This window comes from Monodon monoceros, unplaced genomic scaffold (genome assembly GCF_005190385.1).
Source record: "Monodon monoceros isolate NGI ecotype Baffin Bay Population unplaced genomic scaffold, NGI_Narwhal_1 Super_Scaffold_11, whole genome shotgun sequence".
NCBI lineage: Eukaryota > Metazoa > Chordata > Mammalia > Artiodactyla > Monodontidae > Monodon > Monodon monoceros.
The window spans coordinates 67,260,976-67,278,144 of NW_021703767.1; the positions used below are offsets into that span (position 1 = coordinate 67,260,976).

The window sequence follows — 17,169 nt, forward strand, 5'->3', positions numbered from 1 at the left end:
TATATATATATATATATATATATATATATATATATATATATATATATGCCTTCCTTGTTTTACATGCCCATGCAGCTAATCTGGAAAGAAAGAGGACTTTTAAATGCAAAAAATTCCACTGTAACATATGGGGCTGAGATATTACAACTCATAGAAGTGCTCAAAAATCAACACTAGTAGAAGTCATTCACTGCTGTGGGCATCAAAAGGAAAATTCTCAAATTACCTAAGGGAACAGGGCACATCGGGAGGCAAAGAAAACAGCCCTGATGCCCGTACCGGGTAGAAACCAACATTGAGAATATCTGACAACAAACCACCTAATTTCAGCAGACAATTAACCACCAATCCTCACTATTCAATATGGGCAGGGAAACTGAAAACTGGTTCTCCAGTTTGTTCTCTTGGATACCACAAGGTATAAAAAGCTTTCTGGGGTTTCCCTGGTGGCGCAGTGGTTGAGAGTCTGCCTGCCGATGCAGGGGACACAGGTTCGTGCCCTGGTCTGGGAAGATCCACATGCTGCGGAGCGGCTAGGCCCGTAAGCCATGGCCTCTGAGCCTGCGCGTCCGGAGCCTGTGCTCCGCCACGGGAGAGGCCACAACAGTGAGAGGCCCGCGTACCGCAAAAAAAATAAAAAGCTTTCTGGCAGGAGGTTTTTGTTTTCTCATAACCCTTTTCTTTTCAGTCATACTGATTTAGACTATATTTTGTCTAGTACTCTGTTGTCTTACCTATTGTTGTAAACCTGTGACTAAGACTTTTCGGTCCAAAAAGGAGAGCTGGGACCAACCCAGACCTTCCATTCTAAAAATAGAGAAACATGTTGAACTTTAACCCCGAGATTAACAAAAATATACACCCAAACAGAATGGCTTCTTGGCAGGGACCACATTGCCTCCCCTGTCAGGTCAACAGTTAAGGAAGCCCTCCCAAAGTAACCTGGTTCCTTCCCTTCCTAGGCCCTTTAATGGCTATTGTTGTTTTTCTCCTTTACAGCCCTTGTTTGTTTAACCTTTTGATTGAGTTTGTGTCTTCTGGGCTCTGACAATTTGAAGTAAGGCTCATGATGGCTCAAGGAATTCAGCCCATTCCAGCAGAAAGTGGCCCAGGTCCTTGGGACAGTCAGCAAGAGACTTCTACACCTCTAGGGGCTAGGGTCTGTGGCCCCTGTCCCCTTATACAGGAAGAAGTTTCAGAAGAAGAGACCTTCGGTCCCTTACCCCTTAAGAATAAGGGTGTAGAGTCTCTCAGCAGGGGATGAGATAGGCTGGGACCTAGGACCCTTTGCTGCAGTGCTGCAGTGCCTGCACCTGGACAAACATCTCCTCCAGCAACAAAATACAAAGAAACTATATGGGACTAAAAATAACTGCGTGCATGTGCAGTTGGGGCAAATTCTGGACCCAAAAGATACAAAGAGACCAAAAACACCCAACTGCCACTTTTGAAGAGCTTGGAGCAAAAACAGGGTATTGGGAGCAAAAGCAGGGTACTGAGCATATGCTACAACACCACCTTAGGGGTGGGCAAACCACCTAAGCCACCCCTCCAGCAAGACCCCTGGACACACCCCTACCCTGACCCCATATAAGGAACAAGCTCGCCTCCCCTCAGGGAGCCAGCCAGCAAGGGACCCTGTTACTTGTTCTCACTTCCCTCTGTTGCCTCAATAAAGCCTTGCCCGAAAAAAATTATGATACAGGCCTAAGAATTGGCTAGACTAGACTAGAAAGCTCATAGACTAGAAAGCTCATAAATAGACCTATTAATCATTTGTTTTCAACAAAGGTACCAAAGCAATCCGATGAGGAAAGTAAAGTCTTTTCAAGAAATGGTGCAGAGACAATTGGATATCCATATAGGGAAAAAAATAAAACTTGACCCTTATCTTACACCACACACAAAAATTTATTGAGGTTCAGAGACTTAACTGTGAAAGCTAAAACTATATAGCTTGTGGAAGAAAACATAAGAGAATATCTTCATGACTTGGGGTTAAGCAAAGGTTTCACACACAGGACAAAGAAAATTATAACCAGAAAAAAAATGATAAATATGATAAATAACAGACTTTATCAAAATTTTAAATGTCTGCTAATTAAAGAACATCATGAAGAAAATGGATAAGAAGCAAGCCACGGGGATTTCCCTTGTGCTGCAGTGGATAAGACTCCACGCTCCCAATGCAGGGGGTCCAGGTTCGATCCCTGGTCAGGGAACTAGATCCCAAATGAATGCTGCAAATAAGAGTTCGCATGCCACAACTAAGGAGCCGGTGAGCTGCAACTAAGGAGTCCACGAGCTGCAACTAAGGAGCCCACCTGCTGCAACTAAGACCCGGTGGAACCAAATAAATAAATATTAAAAAAGAAATTCTACTTTTAATAAAAAAATTCAATATGTGATTTTCAATTTAAAAAAATTAAAAAAGAAAAAGAAGCAAGACACAGCATGGGAGAAAATATTTACCAAACATGCCTGATAATAAATTGGCATTCAGGATGTATAAAGAATTACTACAACTTGATAAATAGGCAAAAAACTCAATTTTTAAAATGAGGAAATGACATGAACAGATACTTCACCAAAAGAAGATATACAAATGTCCAAGAATCTCAAGTAAACATGTTCAACGTCATTTGTCATTGGGGAGATGCAAATTGAAACCACACTGACCTACCACTACATACCCATTAAAATGGCTAAAATTTTAAAAATTGGTAATACCAAATCTTAGAGAAGATGCAGAGCAACTAGAACTCTCATATATTTTAGGTGAGAGTATAAACAATATAATCACTTTGGAAGAAGATCCAGCATTTCCCTATAAAGCTAAATATATTCTTACTCTATGGCCCAGAAATTCCTCAACTAGCATTTAATGAAGACAAATGAAAACATATGTCCACACAAATACTCGTACAAGAATGTCCATAGCAGCTTAATTCATAATACCCAAAGCATAAAAAGACCAGTTATCCATCAAAAGGAAATTATAGCACAGTCATGCAAAAGGAAAATACAGTATATTCATAAAATGGAATACTTCTCAGCAATATAAAAGAATAAATTATGATACATATGATAATATAAATGAATCTCAAAATATGCTGAGTGAAAGAAGTTTTCTACAAAATAACACAACTGTACAATTACATTTATAGGCTATAAAACATGCAAAATTAATCTACGGTAAAAATATAGAACATTGGTTCATCTCTGGAGGGGAGTAATGCGGTTGACTGCAAAAGGGTACTTTGTAGGGTGATATATCTTGATAGGGATTTGGGTAACGCATTTGACAACACTCAATGAACGGTACACTTAATACCTGTACATTTCATGTTTTGTAAATCTCACTTCAAAAGAAAAAGAACTATAAACAAATATCAAAATCTAGTCAATGATATGCATGCCGAAATATTTAGAGAAAAATGTACTGATGTCTACAACTTACTGTGAAATGTACAAAAAATTAAGATGAATTGGTAGATGGATAAATGGATAGATATATGATAAAGCAAATATAGTAAATATTAATAGAATCTAAATGGTGAGTATGCAGGTGTTCACCATAAAATTCTTTGAATTTTTGTTTTTATTTTTATTTATTTTTTGTTTTTTTGACATCTTTATTGGAGTATAATTGCTTTACAATAGTGTGTTAGTTTCTGCTTTTTAACAAAGTGAATCAACTATACATATACATATATGCCCATATCTCCTCCCTCTTGCGTCTCCCCCCAACCCTCCCCATCCCACCCTTTTAGGTGGTCACAAAGCACCGAGATGATCTCCCTGTGCTATGAGGCTGCTTCCCACTAGCTATCTATTTTACATTTGGTAGTGTATATATGTCCATGCCACTCTCTCACTTCTTCCCAGCTTACCCTTCCCCCTTCCCATGTCCTCAAGTCTATTCTCTTCCTGTCCTGCCCCTACATTCTTCAGAACCATTTTTTTTTTTAGGAGCTGGAGGAGTCAGGCCCCCGGACTTCAGACTATACTACAAAGCTACAGTAATCAAGACAGTACGGTCCTGGCACAAAAACAGAAATATAGATCAATGGAAGAGGATAGAAAGCCCAGAGATAAACCCACGCACATATGGTCACCTAATTTTTGATAAAGGAGGCAAGAATATACAATGGAGAAAAGACAGCCTCTTCAATAAGTGGTGCTGGGAAAACTGGACAGCTACATGTAAAAGAATGAAATTAGAACACTCCCTAACACCATACACATAAATAAACTCAAAATGGATTAAACACATAAATGTAAGGCCAGACACTATAAAACTCTTAGAGGAAAACATAGGTCCAACACCCTATGACATAAATCACAGCAAGATCTTTTTTGACCCACCTCCTAGAGAAATGGAAATAAAAACAAAAATAAACAAATGGGACCTAATGAAACTTAAAAGCACAGCAAAGGAAACCATAAAGATGGAAAGACAACCCTCAGAATGGGAGAAAATATTTGCAAATGAAGCAACTGACAAAGGATTAATTTCCAAAATTTACAAGCAGCTCATGCAGCTCAATATCAAAAAAACAAACAACCCAATCCAAAAATGGGCAGAAGACCTAAATAGACATTTCTCCAAAGAAGATATACAGACTGCCAACAAACACATGAAAGGATGCTCAACATCACTGATCATTAGAGAAATGCAAATCAAAACTACAATGAGGTATCACCTCACACTGGTCAGAATGGCCATCATCAAAAAAATCTACAAACAATAAATGCTGGAGAGGGTGTGGAGAAAAGGGAACCCTCTTGCACTGCTGGTGGGAATGTAAATTGATACAGCCACTATGGAGAACAGTATGGAGGTTCCTTAAAAAACTAAAAATAGAACTACCATACGACCCAGCAATCCCACTACTGGGCATATACCCTGAGAAAACCATAATTCAAAAAGAGTCATGTACCACAATGTTCATTGCAGCTCTATTTACAAGAGCCAGGACATGGAAGCAACCTAAGTGCCCACTGACAGATGAATGGATAAAGAAGATGTGGCACATATATACAATGGAATATTATTCAGCCATAAAAAGAAACAAAATTGAATTATTTGTAGTGAGGTGGATGGACCTAGAGTCTGTCATACAGAATGAAGTAAGTCAGAAAGAGAAAAATTCTGTATGCTAAAACATATATATGGAATCTGAATTTTTTAGAGTTGCTGAAAAATGTCTTAACAAAACACGGGAGGAAAAAGTTGAGAATGGGAGAATAGAAGAGATTGGAAAGCCTAGATGCCAAAAACCAGGAAGGAAAAATTTTTGTCAGTGCACAGTACTGCCCAGGAACTATGGGACTCTGCTGACCCCTATATCTGTCATTTTGGAAGGGTATAATCTTATAATGGAGATGAATTAATCCAGTTATCCCAGCTTGACACTAGTTAATTAAGATCATCAAACTAACTCTCCTTGTTCTGATATTCAAGCTCAATAAGCAGCCTTCTGGTGATTAAAATCTAGCTCCCCGGAGACTTTTATAGAAGGCAGAGAGAATATACTGGCCAATCAACAGGAAATTAAACTTTTTACTGTTAACTGATTAATGTGGGCATTATGATTTCTACAATAGACTTTTAAGTTTGGTTAGACTGAACTGTATACTTTAAACCTGATCAAATCTCAGTCTACCAAAAACAAAATTGATTTCTCAACTGGGAAAGCTGATTATAAGATTAAAATTAATGACTCATCTCCAATACAGAAAGGCTGTAGAGGTTAGAAAGGCTCTTGAGGTTATGCTGCTCATTGTCTACTTTTTTCTCATTATTCATTGTTGGGACACTACTGTCTTTCATGTTTCCTTTCAAATAGAATTGGCTCCAAAAAAGCATTGTGTAGGCAGAAAAGAGAGAAGGCTTATACTGCTTTCTGGAATAAATTCTATTAGAACACCCAAGTGTAGATACAGCAAAGACAAATAGATCATATTCATAAGAAGTACACATTTAATTACCTGTGTGCCCTCGTTAGAAACATCTGGCAAAGAAGTCTGAGATGCTATTTCATGTTTTAGCAACGTTGCTTTATTTAGAAATTGGTTGATTTCTTCGGATTTTTCCTGGAGTTGATCTAAGGAAAAGAAAATAAAATTGAAATGATCTTTGCCTCAAGCCTGAAACTTAGTGAGTTATCTTCTAGGGATACACCATATGCTGTTTATTCTAGTTCCGTTATCTTAATTAAAATTACGATGCCAATACCATCATTTTTATAAATTGTTTAAATGCTCTCAAGGACCAAAGGACATCTCAGTAAACCTCCTTCAAAGGTAAAATAAAACAGGTCTAGGTATTTTTTTTTAAAGTCATTTTTCCTTTCCCCCTTGAAAATGCCCTTAGCATTTTTTATTTTATTTTCTTCACTCTCCACGTAAGCATTATAAATCCTACTGAGATGTTTTAAACATGAACATGGTTCAATTAAGAGAACAGCATGCTCATGTAACACACTGTTCCCATGTAATGTCCCTTAAGGCTTTCTGATTAATGTTCAGCTCTCTTCAATACAGATGTTCAATTTAATGCTTTCTAAAATCTTTCCTGTATGCCAATCTTTTAGAATTAAACTAAATCAGAGGCATGTATTACTTTAATAATAACACATTTTTAAAAAAGTTTTCTTTAAAAAGAAATTTTCACCTATAAGAAAAGCATTCAGATCCATATTTAGAAGTGAAGATGACTCCACGCAATTCAGTCTCCCTACCTTTGCAGCTAGATCTGGCCTGAGCTTTCCGCAAATTAATTCAAATCCTACTCATTTCAGTCAGTGAACCCTTCAGACCACAGTTATGTTTCACATAGCGTTCTTTTTAATGTCTGACACATTACTATCAATAGTTTTTAGTACTATAATAATAATTTTATTAAGCCAGATTATAACTTCAGTCAGAGATGGGAGAAATGCAACAAAGAGTTCAGAAGAGACACCTTTCTTAATCATTCTATTCATTCAATTGGTTTAAGCAAATGATGCCACTAAGAGATCCCTGAAATTTTAAAGGGATGCTAGACAAATGGGCTAGACAAATGGGCTTCAAATGCAATCAAATACTGACCTTCCAGCTGCTGAATGACCTGAGCTGAATGAGCTGCCTGTTCACTCTTATCTTGGAGAAGCTTTGAATTTTGATCCTTTAGGGCATCACAGGCAGAGTGCAGCTCTTGTTCAGTCTTTTGAAGACTCAAAATGTGAGAGGTCTTCTCTGCCATTTCTGTTTTGTGCTTCTGCTCCAAAGCACTGTACCGGGACTGCAGTTCAGCCTGGGCTTGACCTGCCTGTTCAAGCTGTTCTAGAAGATGATGCATTTCTTCCTGCAGGTTATGGAAAGATAGCTTTCTCTCTGCCACTTCAAGTTCCATCTTTTCCATCAGAATCTTGGACTCCTGTCTTTCTGTTTCTATAGTGTTCCTTAAAGTACTCTGCTCAGCTTCTATCTGCTGTAACTGCTGGGAGAAAATCTAAGAAAAAAAGACAAAGCCTCATGAACCATAAATTCATTCTTTCATTTCAATAAGCATAGTGAAGAGCCTCTTCTAGGTGAAGCCCAGGCCTAGACACTCAGGACCAAACCTACAATTCCATAAGACCCTCTGTTTTTGCTTCTTGATACTTTTGACAGTTTCTATTCATATATATATTTATTTGTGTCATTAGCTTTTCACTTATGTGTCTCCCAATACAAAATTAGTTCAATAAGGAAAGGGACTGTGTCTGTTTTATCATCACTGTTCTCCAGCATCTAGCATAATATATGGCATACTGAGTATGTGGTGCTCAATAAATACTGAATAAATGGATCCAGTCCCTGCCCTCAAGGAACTCAGAGTTTAGTGAGAGAGTCACACTTAAACAGATCATTATAATACAAAATATTAGAGGCCATGAGAGAGATACTTATAAGGTACTAAAAGGAGCAGAGAATGGAAACTTACCATAAAGTCACACATATGTAACTATCTCCACAGTACCTATCTAGTAAGTAGCACAACTGGGATTTGAACCTGACTATTCAATGACAGCCAGAAAGGGGACTCAGGGTCAGGGTATGGGTTCTGTTAGAACTGGAGATAGGGGAACATGTTTCTATGCAAGAAAGACAGTCGTTCTCAAGGAGAGTTGAAAATTAAGAAGAAAGGATATGACTTTCTCCAGCAGCATGCGGGACCCAGATGAACAAGCAGAGAATGTGGACCATAGCACCGATTCCACATTAGGATTTGGCTCCCTGGATGCGAAGGGGCAGGGACACAGGGAATCCAAGGGCTGGTAAAGGAGTAGTCCAAATCGCAGTCGCAGATCTATACCAAATAAGGAAAGGAGCGAGGCCAAGAAAGAACCAACATACCAGAGCAACACATGAAAGGATCAAGGAATCTTAATGAGAATGAAAGTCAGGACAGCCTAAGAAAGGGAATGACAGGATGGGCTACAGTCAGGGAATAGGATACCTGAGTTTAAGATTTTAGAACATCAGCCTCCTTAATCACCTTTAAATTTAAGGGAATATTGCATGGTGGGATTATTTCAAACCAACATAAAGTTAAACAACAAAACAAACAAAGAAGGGACAGTACATAAAGCACAAGAACCACTGAAGACAGAGAAGGGGTAAACTGACAGAAAAGAAACTCCTTAGATGAAAATATGACATTCTAAAGAAACTAGGACCCTAGACTTAAAATCACAAAGGAAAAGAGCAACAATAAAAGATGTGAAATGTAAGCCTCATGAGGGAAGGAACTGTATATATTTTGCTCATCATAGTATCACCACCACTTAAGCACAGGGAATTTGTTGAAAGAATGAATAAATGGCATCAATTCTCTGAAGGCTTCTAACAGGATTTTATACCTGCTGCCTGGCAAACTAAAGTGGAAATGAATACTCCCAAGGCAGGTAGTAGAGAAGGCAGTACCTGGTTTCTCTGTTCAGCAGCAGTCAGCTCCTGTTGCAGCAGGTCCACAACCTGAGCACGGCCCAACAAGGCTTCTTCATGCTCCTCAAGCTTCCTCTGCAGCACCCTCAATTTCTGAGAAGAAAACGTTTAGACATAATGTGCTAACACATGAGCATCATTATCTGCTTACCTTTCAAAATGTCAGGTAGACTTGTGTACTTAAGATTTTTAGATGTTGAGGATGACAGATTAAAGGGTCGGACACCAGCATGCCATGCTTCCTATCCAGCAGCAACAAAGAATCTCCAAAAATGTCTTCTTCAGAGCACCAACAACAACCAAACTGACACAAGGAAGTCCCTGAATTAGGGAACCTTTTTAATAATTAGATATTTATTACACATATCCACTTTTAAAATTATATAGTCATGTCCTGTACCTAAATAACATAGGTACACGTATATCCCACTCACCAAAGAGAATATTCTCTATAGGCAAGAACCATTTCTCTTCTAGTTTCATGCATGGGACAGTCACTTGGTAAACATTTGTTGAATGAATAAGTCAACAATACATGTATATATTAATATACTACTTTAAAAAGTGCTATATAAATTAACTTTATTTAGTGGTATATTCTGAAGGATTGCCTAGAATTTGGAAGAAGCTCAAAAACAGTTAAATGAATCAGCTAGGAAATACCACTGGAGGGCCTTTGGGTACCACACTGCACTACATACTAAACAGAAACAGATACTTTTGAGTTAGTCGATGACAAACTTAAAAACAATGAAGCCAATTTTCAAAAATTACTCAATGAATTAAAAATAATGAATGAGTTAATAAAAGACCTTATGGCTTCAAAATCACTGCTTTTTATCTTTAAATTTTCTAAAGTGTAAAACTGACTTCATTGTTTTTGAAGCTTTGGATCAGGTTTTCAATGCACAAAGGTAGCTACAATCAGCAAACTGAAGAGAAACCAATTTCTGACTACCACATACATTTGCCAATTAAACTCAGCTTTTGAGTAGTGACAACCTGATTAGAGGGGTAAGAGGCAAGGTAAGGGAAAATAAATAAGCAATATGCAACAGAAGAGAAGAACACCGAAAAGAAGGCAATTAATGAGCAAACCCAGACCAAGTGAAGAGCAGTGGGTAAGGGTGGAAAAGTGGCTGTGATAACTTAATTAAATGTTAACCAAAACTACAATCATTCTACTAGGTTTTAGCAACACACCTGTTGCATCTCTGTTTCCACATCTGCCTGGGTTACTAACTGAAGAAGCTCATCTTCATGAAGACGAACTTGTGTCTCAAAGCGGGCATCTTTCTCTCGGACCACCTGCTGCATGGAACTCAACTGAAGACACACACCAGAGAAACTATACAAGTTACACTCCCAGAATATCGCACAAACAAAACTTACAGACTATTCTCCAAACACAGACACTGAGAATTGATACACAATAAGGTTTTCAGATTAAATTTTGAATGCCAAGGATGAGAATTTTGGAAGAGAGATAGGCTTTGATGCTAACTTCGGAATGAGAGAGAAAGCCTACCATCAAATTCAGAAGTCAGCCTAAACATAAATTTTGAAGAAAAACTGTATTTGCATGGTTAATAGAAGTGTTTAAATATACAAGAGGTATATTTTTAAAAGATCTAAGGAGATTAGAATATTAAAGATACAAAGTTAGATTCCTGTTAAGCCCTAGACAATTCTTTGAATATCACACTCACGCTCAAAAACTTTCAGTTTATAAATATAAGCTTCAAACTAATGTATCTTTTACTCAAGATTCTCTACAACTGGAAATACAAATCTTTCTTTCAGATCTCATTTTCAAAGAATTGCTTCTACCAAAGAACTCGGTATATTTCCATCCAAATCCACACCACCTCCCCAGACAGCTATTTTCAACTGTCATTACTTTCAGGCTTCTAGATCACCCTCATTTGTAACTGGCTCTGAACAAAATGAAATGGAAATAAATTGACTGGTTGTGAGTTGCTTGGTAGCAGTGTTTTTGTTTTGTTCATAGGTTTTGTGTGTGTGTGTGTGTGTGTGCGCGTGCACACCTGCTTATTCACTTCCTTAAGATCTGTGGTTAAGCATGCCAAACAGCTCTTCGCGTGTCCATTTTGCACAGGTCCTTCAACTATTGTTGATTTTTCAATTTGTGACACCTTGAACCAACCTTTGCTCTCCTTCTAGGTAGGAGAAAAAAAATCTTCATAATATCTTTGATTATCTGAATTCTGAAATCACTATGAATTTGAAATCCTGTGTTTCAAATGTATATGCATTGGAGTCCTTCATGAGCCAAACACATCTACACAACCTTTCCCATAAATGTACCATATTCTTTTTCCTGAGACTTTGCTTACAGCATTCCCTACAATTGGAATACCTTTCCCCACCTTGTTGAAACTATATTATCTATCCATCATAGTTTTACCTAAATCCTGAGTTTTCCATGTAACCTTCCTGGGTTGTCACATGCAAGTAACCCCTTTCACCTCTCAAAATACTTTCAGTTTGTATTGTTGCTTGCGATGCACATTCTGAATGGCTTGTATTCTGATGGATTTGTTAATTCACATAAAGATATTAACGGATCCATCATAGTGTGTGTGTGTGTGTGTGTGTGTGTGTGTGTGTGCATGTGTGTGTGTATGTGTATCTTGGCTTGCCATGTTTTAAGCCACTCGGTAAAAATATTTTGTATTTCTCCATCCTACATTGTATAAAGTGTACAAAAAAGGACACAATAAAAGCTAATAGGTAAAACTAAGGATTTTAGGATATCCAGTTTTAAATGTATACACAGCAGTAGGTTATCCATAGACAGAGAGCACCACTAATACTACAAGTTATCAATAAAGTAAACACCAAACACCCAATGGATAAGATTAGCTATTATACAAAGGCACTTGAGGGAAAAAAGAAAAAAAAAAGGTTTCTTAAGTCAAAAGCATTCCCAAAGGAAAAATACGAGTGGGTGGTCAAACTGGAAATTTAGAAAAATACAGAGAAAAAGTTGAGGATGCCAGTCCAAACGGTCTGGTCCTGGTAAGCAGAAATAACTATGAAGAAGAAAGGCACATACTGGTGCCTTTTAACATTGAATCAGATAACCTATACCACTTTCTCATTACATAATCACTAAGTAATCTGACTATAACTTATCATTAAGATTTTACTATAAAGAAATAATGGACCTAATCACTTGTATTTCTTTTGGTTTATCTAACAGTCTCTTTTGAACTTAGCATAAGCTCATTCCTTCCTAAAAGACAGAATCTCTGTGTGCTATTAAAACCAAGTTTCTGGGCCTGTAGAACTAAGAAACAGCCATAAATTAAGCTATGGTGTATTCATCAAGGTAAATAACACTTCTAATTTCTTCTACTATCACACCCTTCTAATTTCTACTGTAATATTCTAGCTACTATACTTTCATCTACTAAAGTTTTAAAAATAGACTGTCTGAAGTGACTTGTCATGTAATAATCTTAAACTTTCATGATTCTTTATTCTAATGATTCTGAGGTACCTTCCACCCTACCTGAGCAGCTTGCTCTGCCTGTGTCTGGCTGAGCTGGGTTTGCAAAGTGCTAATGAGTTCCTCCTTCTCTTGGAGCTGTTTCTTCATCATTAAAAATTCTTCCATCTCTGTTGAACTCTTAGCAAACTGAAGACATAGAAGAAAAAAATATTTAAGCAAAAGAATTGGCACTCTTAATTCTTGGACCTCCCTTTCTCATTTGCCCTAAATACCTACCAATATCCTTCTAATTTCTGCTTAACACTGAAGGGAATTGATGTACTGTGTTTGTTTTTTTTTTTAATTATCAAAATTATTTGTCAGAGGAAAACAGAAACAATAGCAGCAGTTGTTCAATTTCTCTGAATCCTCACATAGAACCAGACAGTACAACTAGATAATAAAATCAAAAACCCATGGACAATATTTACAATAAATTAGGAAGGTAGTACTACAAACTCCAAAATACAAGTAGGCAGAGACAAGCCACCAAAAGACTCTGGTATTAGAGTCTGTACAACAGGAAGAAGGCAGCGACAGAGCAACATCTGATGGCCTTGAGAACAGGAAAACCTCCAAATAGCCAGTAAATTTATTGGAAAGCACAGTTGGCCAATCTTAGAACAACAGCTTAAATTGGCAGGGCTTTCCCATTCTCCAATACTGGCTGAATGCAAGGGGTCCACAGAAAAAAGGACAAAAGTGCTAGAACAATCTGGCCCAGCTGAAGTCTCAAAACTAACTCATCAGGGCGGCCTTCCAAGACACCAACTGCACCAAGAAAAGACTTCTAGGTGTGAAATAGAAATTAAACAGAATAGGGATAACAGAAATAGAAGACAAAGGGCTATACACGTGCTATGATATTCATTATCAACTATGATATATTCATATATCAATTCATGTGGCTATCAAGGGCTTGAAATATGCTTAATGTAAATGAGAAATTTATTAATATTAGTTAATTTTAATTAACTTAAGTATAAATTATTTTTCCATTAAATACAATTGTGTTTTGGTATGATTATATTTCACTTTACTTGTGGCATCACATAATATACTGCTGAATTGTTGTGCAAGTAATAAGTGTGCATGTTGCTCCTAGTGTTAACAATAAACATACCAGCTATCTAGCCAGTGGCAATGGATTGATTCCATTTAAATAATTTTTTTCCTACACACCTATGTGATGTGTTTATTAGAATACTTTATGCAGAGAGCATGAATAACAGTTGATACCTATGTAAATCATAATTGGTAATTAAAATATAAATACTTATTTTTATTGAATTATTTTTCTAGTTCAAAAATAAGTATAGACACACTTAAGTTTAAAATAAAGGTGTACTACCGACGCATAGTTCATTCCTTTTTATTTCTAAGTAGTATTCCATTGTGTGTTTAAATATTCTCCTGTTGATAGACATGTTGTTTCTAGTTTTTGGTTTCACAAGTAAAGCTGCTATGAACGTGCATATACAAGTCTTTATGTGGACATGTGCTTTCATTTCTCACAGATGTAGCTTTAAAGCTGATATGTTTTTCAAAGTCAAATTAACGATTCTAAATAATTAACCAGTTTCTAAACGTGGATGCAAATATGAAAGGAAAATGATGTTTCAGCACTCAGTTCAGTTATTAGAAAGTTTCTATATATGTATGGAACAACTTGAGTATATGAATCTATTTTCTCAACTGGAAATTTTATGAAATCTAAACACAGATGAAGTATTTCCAATGAAAATTTAGCATCCAAATTGATATATAATATAAAATACACACCAAATTTCAGACTTAGTGCAGAAAAAAGATTATAAATTTACACAAAAATAATTTTATATTAATGTTAAAAGTATATTTTTAATAAATTGAACTAAATGAAATATATTGTTAAAATTAAGTTTACCTGTTTCTTCTTTACCTTTTGTAATGTAGCTGCTAAAAAATTTAAAATTATACACATGACCCATATTATATTACTACTGAGCCAATTTGGTATAGACCAGAGTGAAGGGCAGGAAGAAGAAAGCCAGGAAATCTCAGAAATCCACCTGCCTTATCTTTGAACACAACACAAAAACAACAAAAGAAAAAAGTCTGTTAAATAAAAAAAGTTTTCCTGAATCAAGCCTCCTTCTAAAAGTTTAGGAAAATTAATTTCACACAAAAATAAGAAACATAAAATGATCAAGGTCAAATCCCATCCAAAGTTATTATTATAAAAAAGAAAACTAAGGAGCAGGTGAGAAAAGCATATGATAGACATGCTCAAAAAACAAATCGAGTATGGATACCAAAGGGGGAAGTGGGGATGGAATGGACTGTGAGATTGGGATTGACATATATACACTACTATGTATAAAATAGCTAACTAATGAGAACCGACTGTATAGCGTAGGGAACTCTACTCAGTGCTCTGTGGTGACCTAAATGGGAAGGAAATCCAAAAAAGAGGGGATGTAAGTATACATATAGCTTATTCACTTTGCTGTAGAAACTAACACTGCATTGTAAAGCAACTATACTCCAATAAAAGTAATTAATTTTTAAAAAATCAAAATTGCAATTTATTTCAACAGGTGTTAAAAAAATTAAGAAAATTATACAAGACATGAAAGAATAAAATTAAAAAATGAGAATCAGAAAAACTCAGAAATGAGGTGACAGAATTCAGGAAAACTTTGATTCTTCTGAATCAAAATGAATTCTGAAAATTCATTTCAGAAAAGAACACAAAACAAGAAGGAACACAAAAGTAAATAAACATAGAATGCCTTAAATAAGAAGAAAAAAAGAAGAAACTTTTGAAAATGAAGAGGTAAAAAGGAACCAAAAGTGACAAAATGGAAGATAATCAAAGATAGAACATATGGATAATAGAAGTCCCCAAAGAAGAAAACAGACTAAATACTACAGCTATATAATTCAAGAAAACTCTTGTGAAATAAAAATGTGCAAAACCAAATATTGAAAAAGCATACTGGGTATCTACAAATACTAACCATGGATGACAAACACCAATGCACAGTCTAGTAAAATTACTAGACTTAGTGGGGAAGGAAGGAAGGGAGGGAAGAGAAGGAAAAGGAAGAAGGAAGGAAGGAAATTGATAGATTCATAGACAAATATTATAGAACTAATGTTATTAGTCATATAACAATCCATTGGGCTTTAGTGATTTGTTAACTGAATGATTATGAGGTGACTTATACCCCTACCTGTGTAGTTTGCTCTGCCTGTGCCTGGCTAAGCTGGGCTTGCAAACTGCTAATTAGTTCCTCCTTCTCCTGGAGTTCATGTTTTATCTTTTCTACTTCCATCTCTTCTTCTGTAGAACTCTTGTCATGCTGAAAACACAGGAGATAAAGTCATTTAAATAAAAGAATCTAATTTGCCCTATACAGCCATTTGATTATAGTGTTATCCAACTGATGGAAGCAAAAAATAACACCTGACCTAACAACAAGGAAGGAATCTTAGAGTTTTCCAGTTTCAGTATGGCCAAGTAGTTCCTATTAAAACCACCCTCCCTCAGATAACCACTATAAACTGGACAATATAGAAGAACAGCTATCTGAAAATGCTGGAGAGCAACCAAAAGCAGGAAGATACCAGAGGGGAGTCAATACTTGGAAGAAATGGCACCATGTTTCCCATTTTTATAGTTTTTAGTCTGAGGACAAAACCAGTCAGTGACATACAGGACTAAAACATAACAGAAAACTCAGTCTCACTGCCTTGAAGAACAAGAGGACAGAATTCAGGAAAACACAGCTGCTAAGTGAGGGGCAAAGCATCATAAAAGAGACAGTGGCAGGAAGGGGGGAGGAATTCAAATATTTCAATAATCTATTTTTTCCCAAAATCTCTTCCTTCGACTGAACCAGATTCTACCTCCCATCTGAAGTCACCACCAGCCCCTAGCCCCCAAAATGAACCTAGCCTGCTTATTGGAACCACACAGAATAATTTTACACTTTCTTCCACATAACAGTCAAGTATCTGAGGATTGCCATCATTTCTTCAACTACGCTTTTCAGAGACTATCAAGCTCTGTCATGGGTATACAATAGTTAAAGAGCTGCTGTGACTGATTGCTGGAACTTAGAAATCATTTAACCCAACCCTTTTATTTAAAACAGAGGAAGGAAATGAAGCTACAAGATGATAATTTGTTTAAGGTCTCAGAGCTTTAAAAAAAAAAAGAAGGCAGAGTATAAAATGGATGATTTCAAAATCTAACAACATAGCAGAGGGAAAAGTTAAAAGAAACAAAGCCACATGGGGAGAGACAGGTTGGTGCTACCACAGCCAGGGGGAAGAAAGAATAATGAGAGGAAAAAAACAAAAAGTAAGAAAAGAAGAATCAAAATGAATACATTAGTTGAGAAGAGTAAGAGAAGCTTCTAAAATAAGCTTTGAGAAGTTAAATAAGGCTATCAATTAAGGAAAAGTAATATCTTCTGAGCATTACACCCAGGAAGGAAAGACGAACCACAGTACTAGTGAGCTAACTAGTGACCCCAAAGGTTGTGCCTAGAGAATTGATTAAAATGTCATTTCCCAAGAACTAAAATCATTGTGAATAAGAATACTAGTGGGTCAAAAACTAAAACAGGATGAAATCTAAGAAAAAATTAAAAGGTTTCTTAGGTAGAGTTACATCTAAGCCA

The 17,169-nt window shown here is 36.5% G+C and overlaps 1 protein-coding gene across 7 annotated transcripts in view; it reads right to left on the reverse strand.

Annotated features, from left to right (window-relative positions):
• GOLGB1 (golgin B1) overlaps positions 1 to 17,169 on the reverse strand; it is an 86,928-nt gene that overhangs the window by 46,376 nt on the left and 23,383 nt on the right. For 2 of the 7 annotated variants that reach the window (XM_029213828.1, XM_029213827.1), the window contains exons 5-10: positions 15,715 to 15,843; positions 12,518 to 12,643; positions 10,183 to 10,305; positions 8,959 to 9,072; positions 7,099 to 7,501; positions 5,995 to 6,110 (exon numbers count right to left, since the gene is read on the reverse strand). In XM_029213828.1, coding sequence (XP_029069661.1) covers positions 5,995 to 6,110; positions 7,099 to 7,501; positions 8,959 to 9,072; positions 10,183 to 10,305; positions 12,518 to 12,643; positions 15,715 to 15,843 — 1,011 coding nt within the window. Of the gene's footprint in view, positions 1 to 5,994; positions 6,111 to 7,098; positions 7,502 to 8,958; positions 9,073 to 10,182; positions 10,306 to 11,027; positions 11,647 to 12,517; positions 12,644 to 15,714; positions 15,844 to 17,169 lie in introns of those variants that run through there. The other 5 variants (XM_029213831.1, XM_029213829.1, XM_029213830.1 and 2 more) reach the window with 4 other exon arrangements.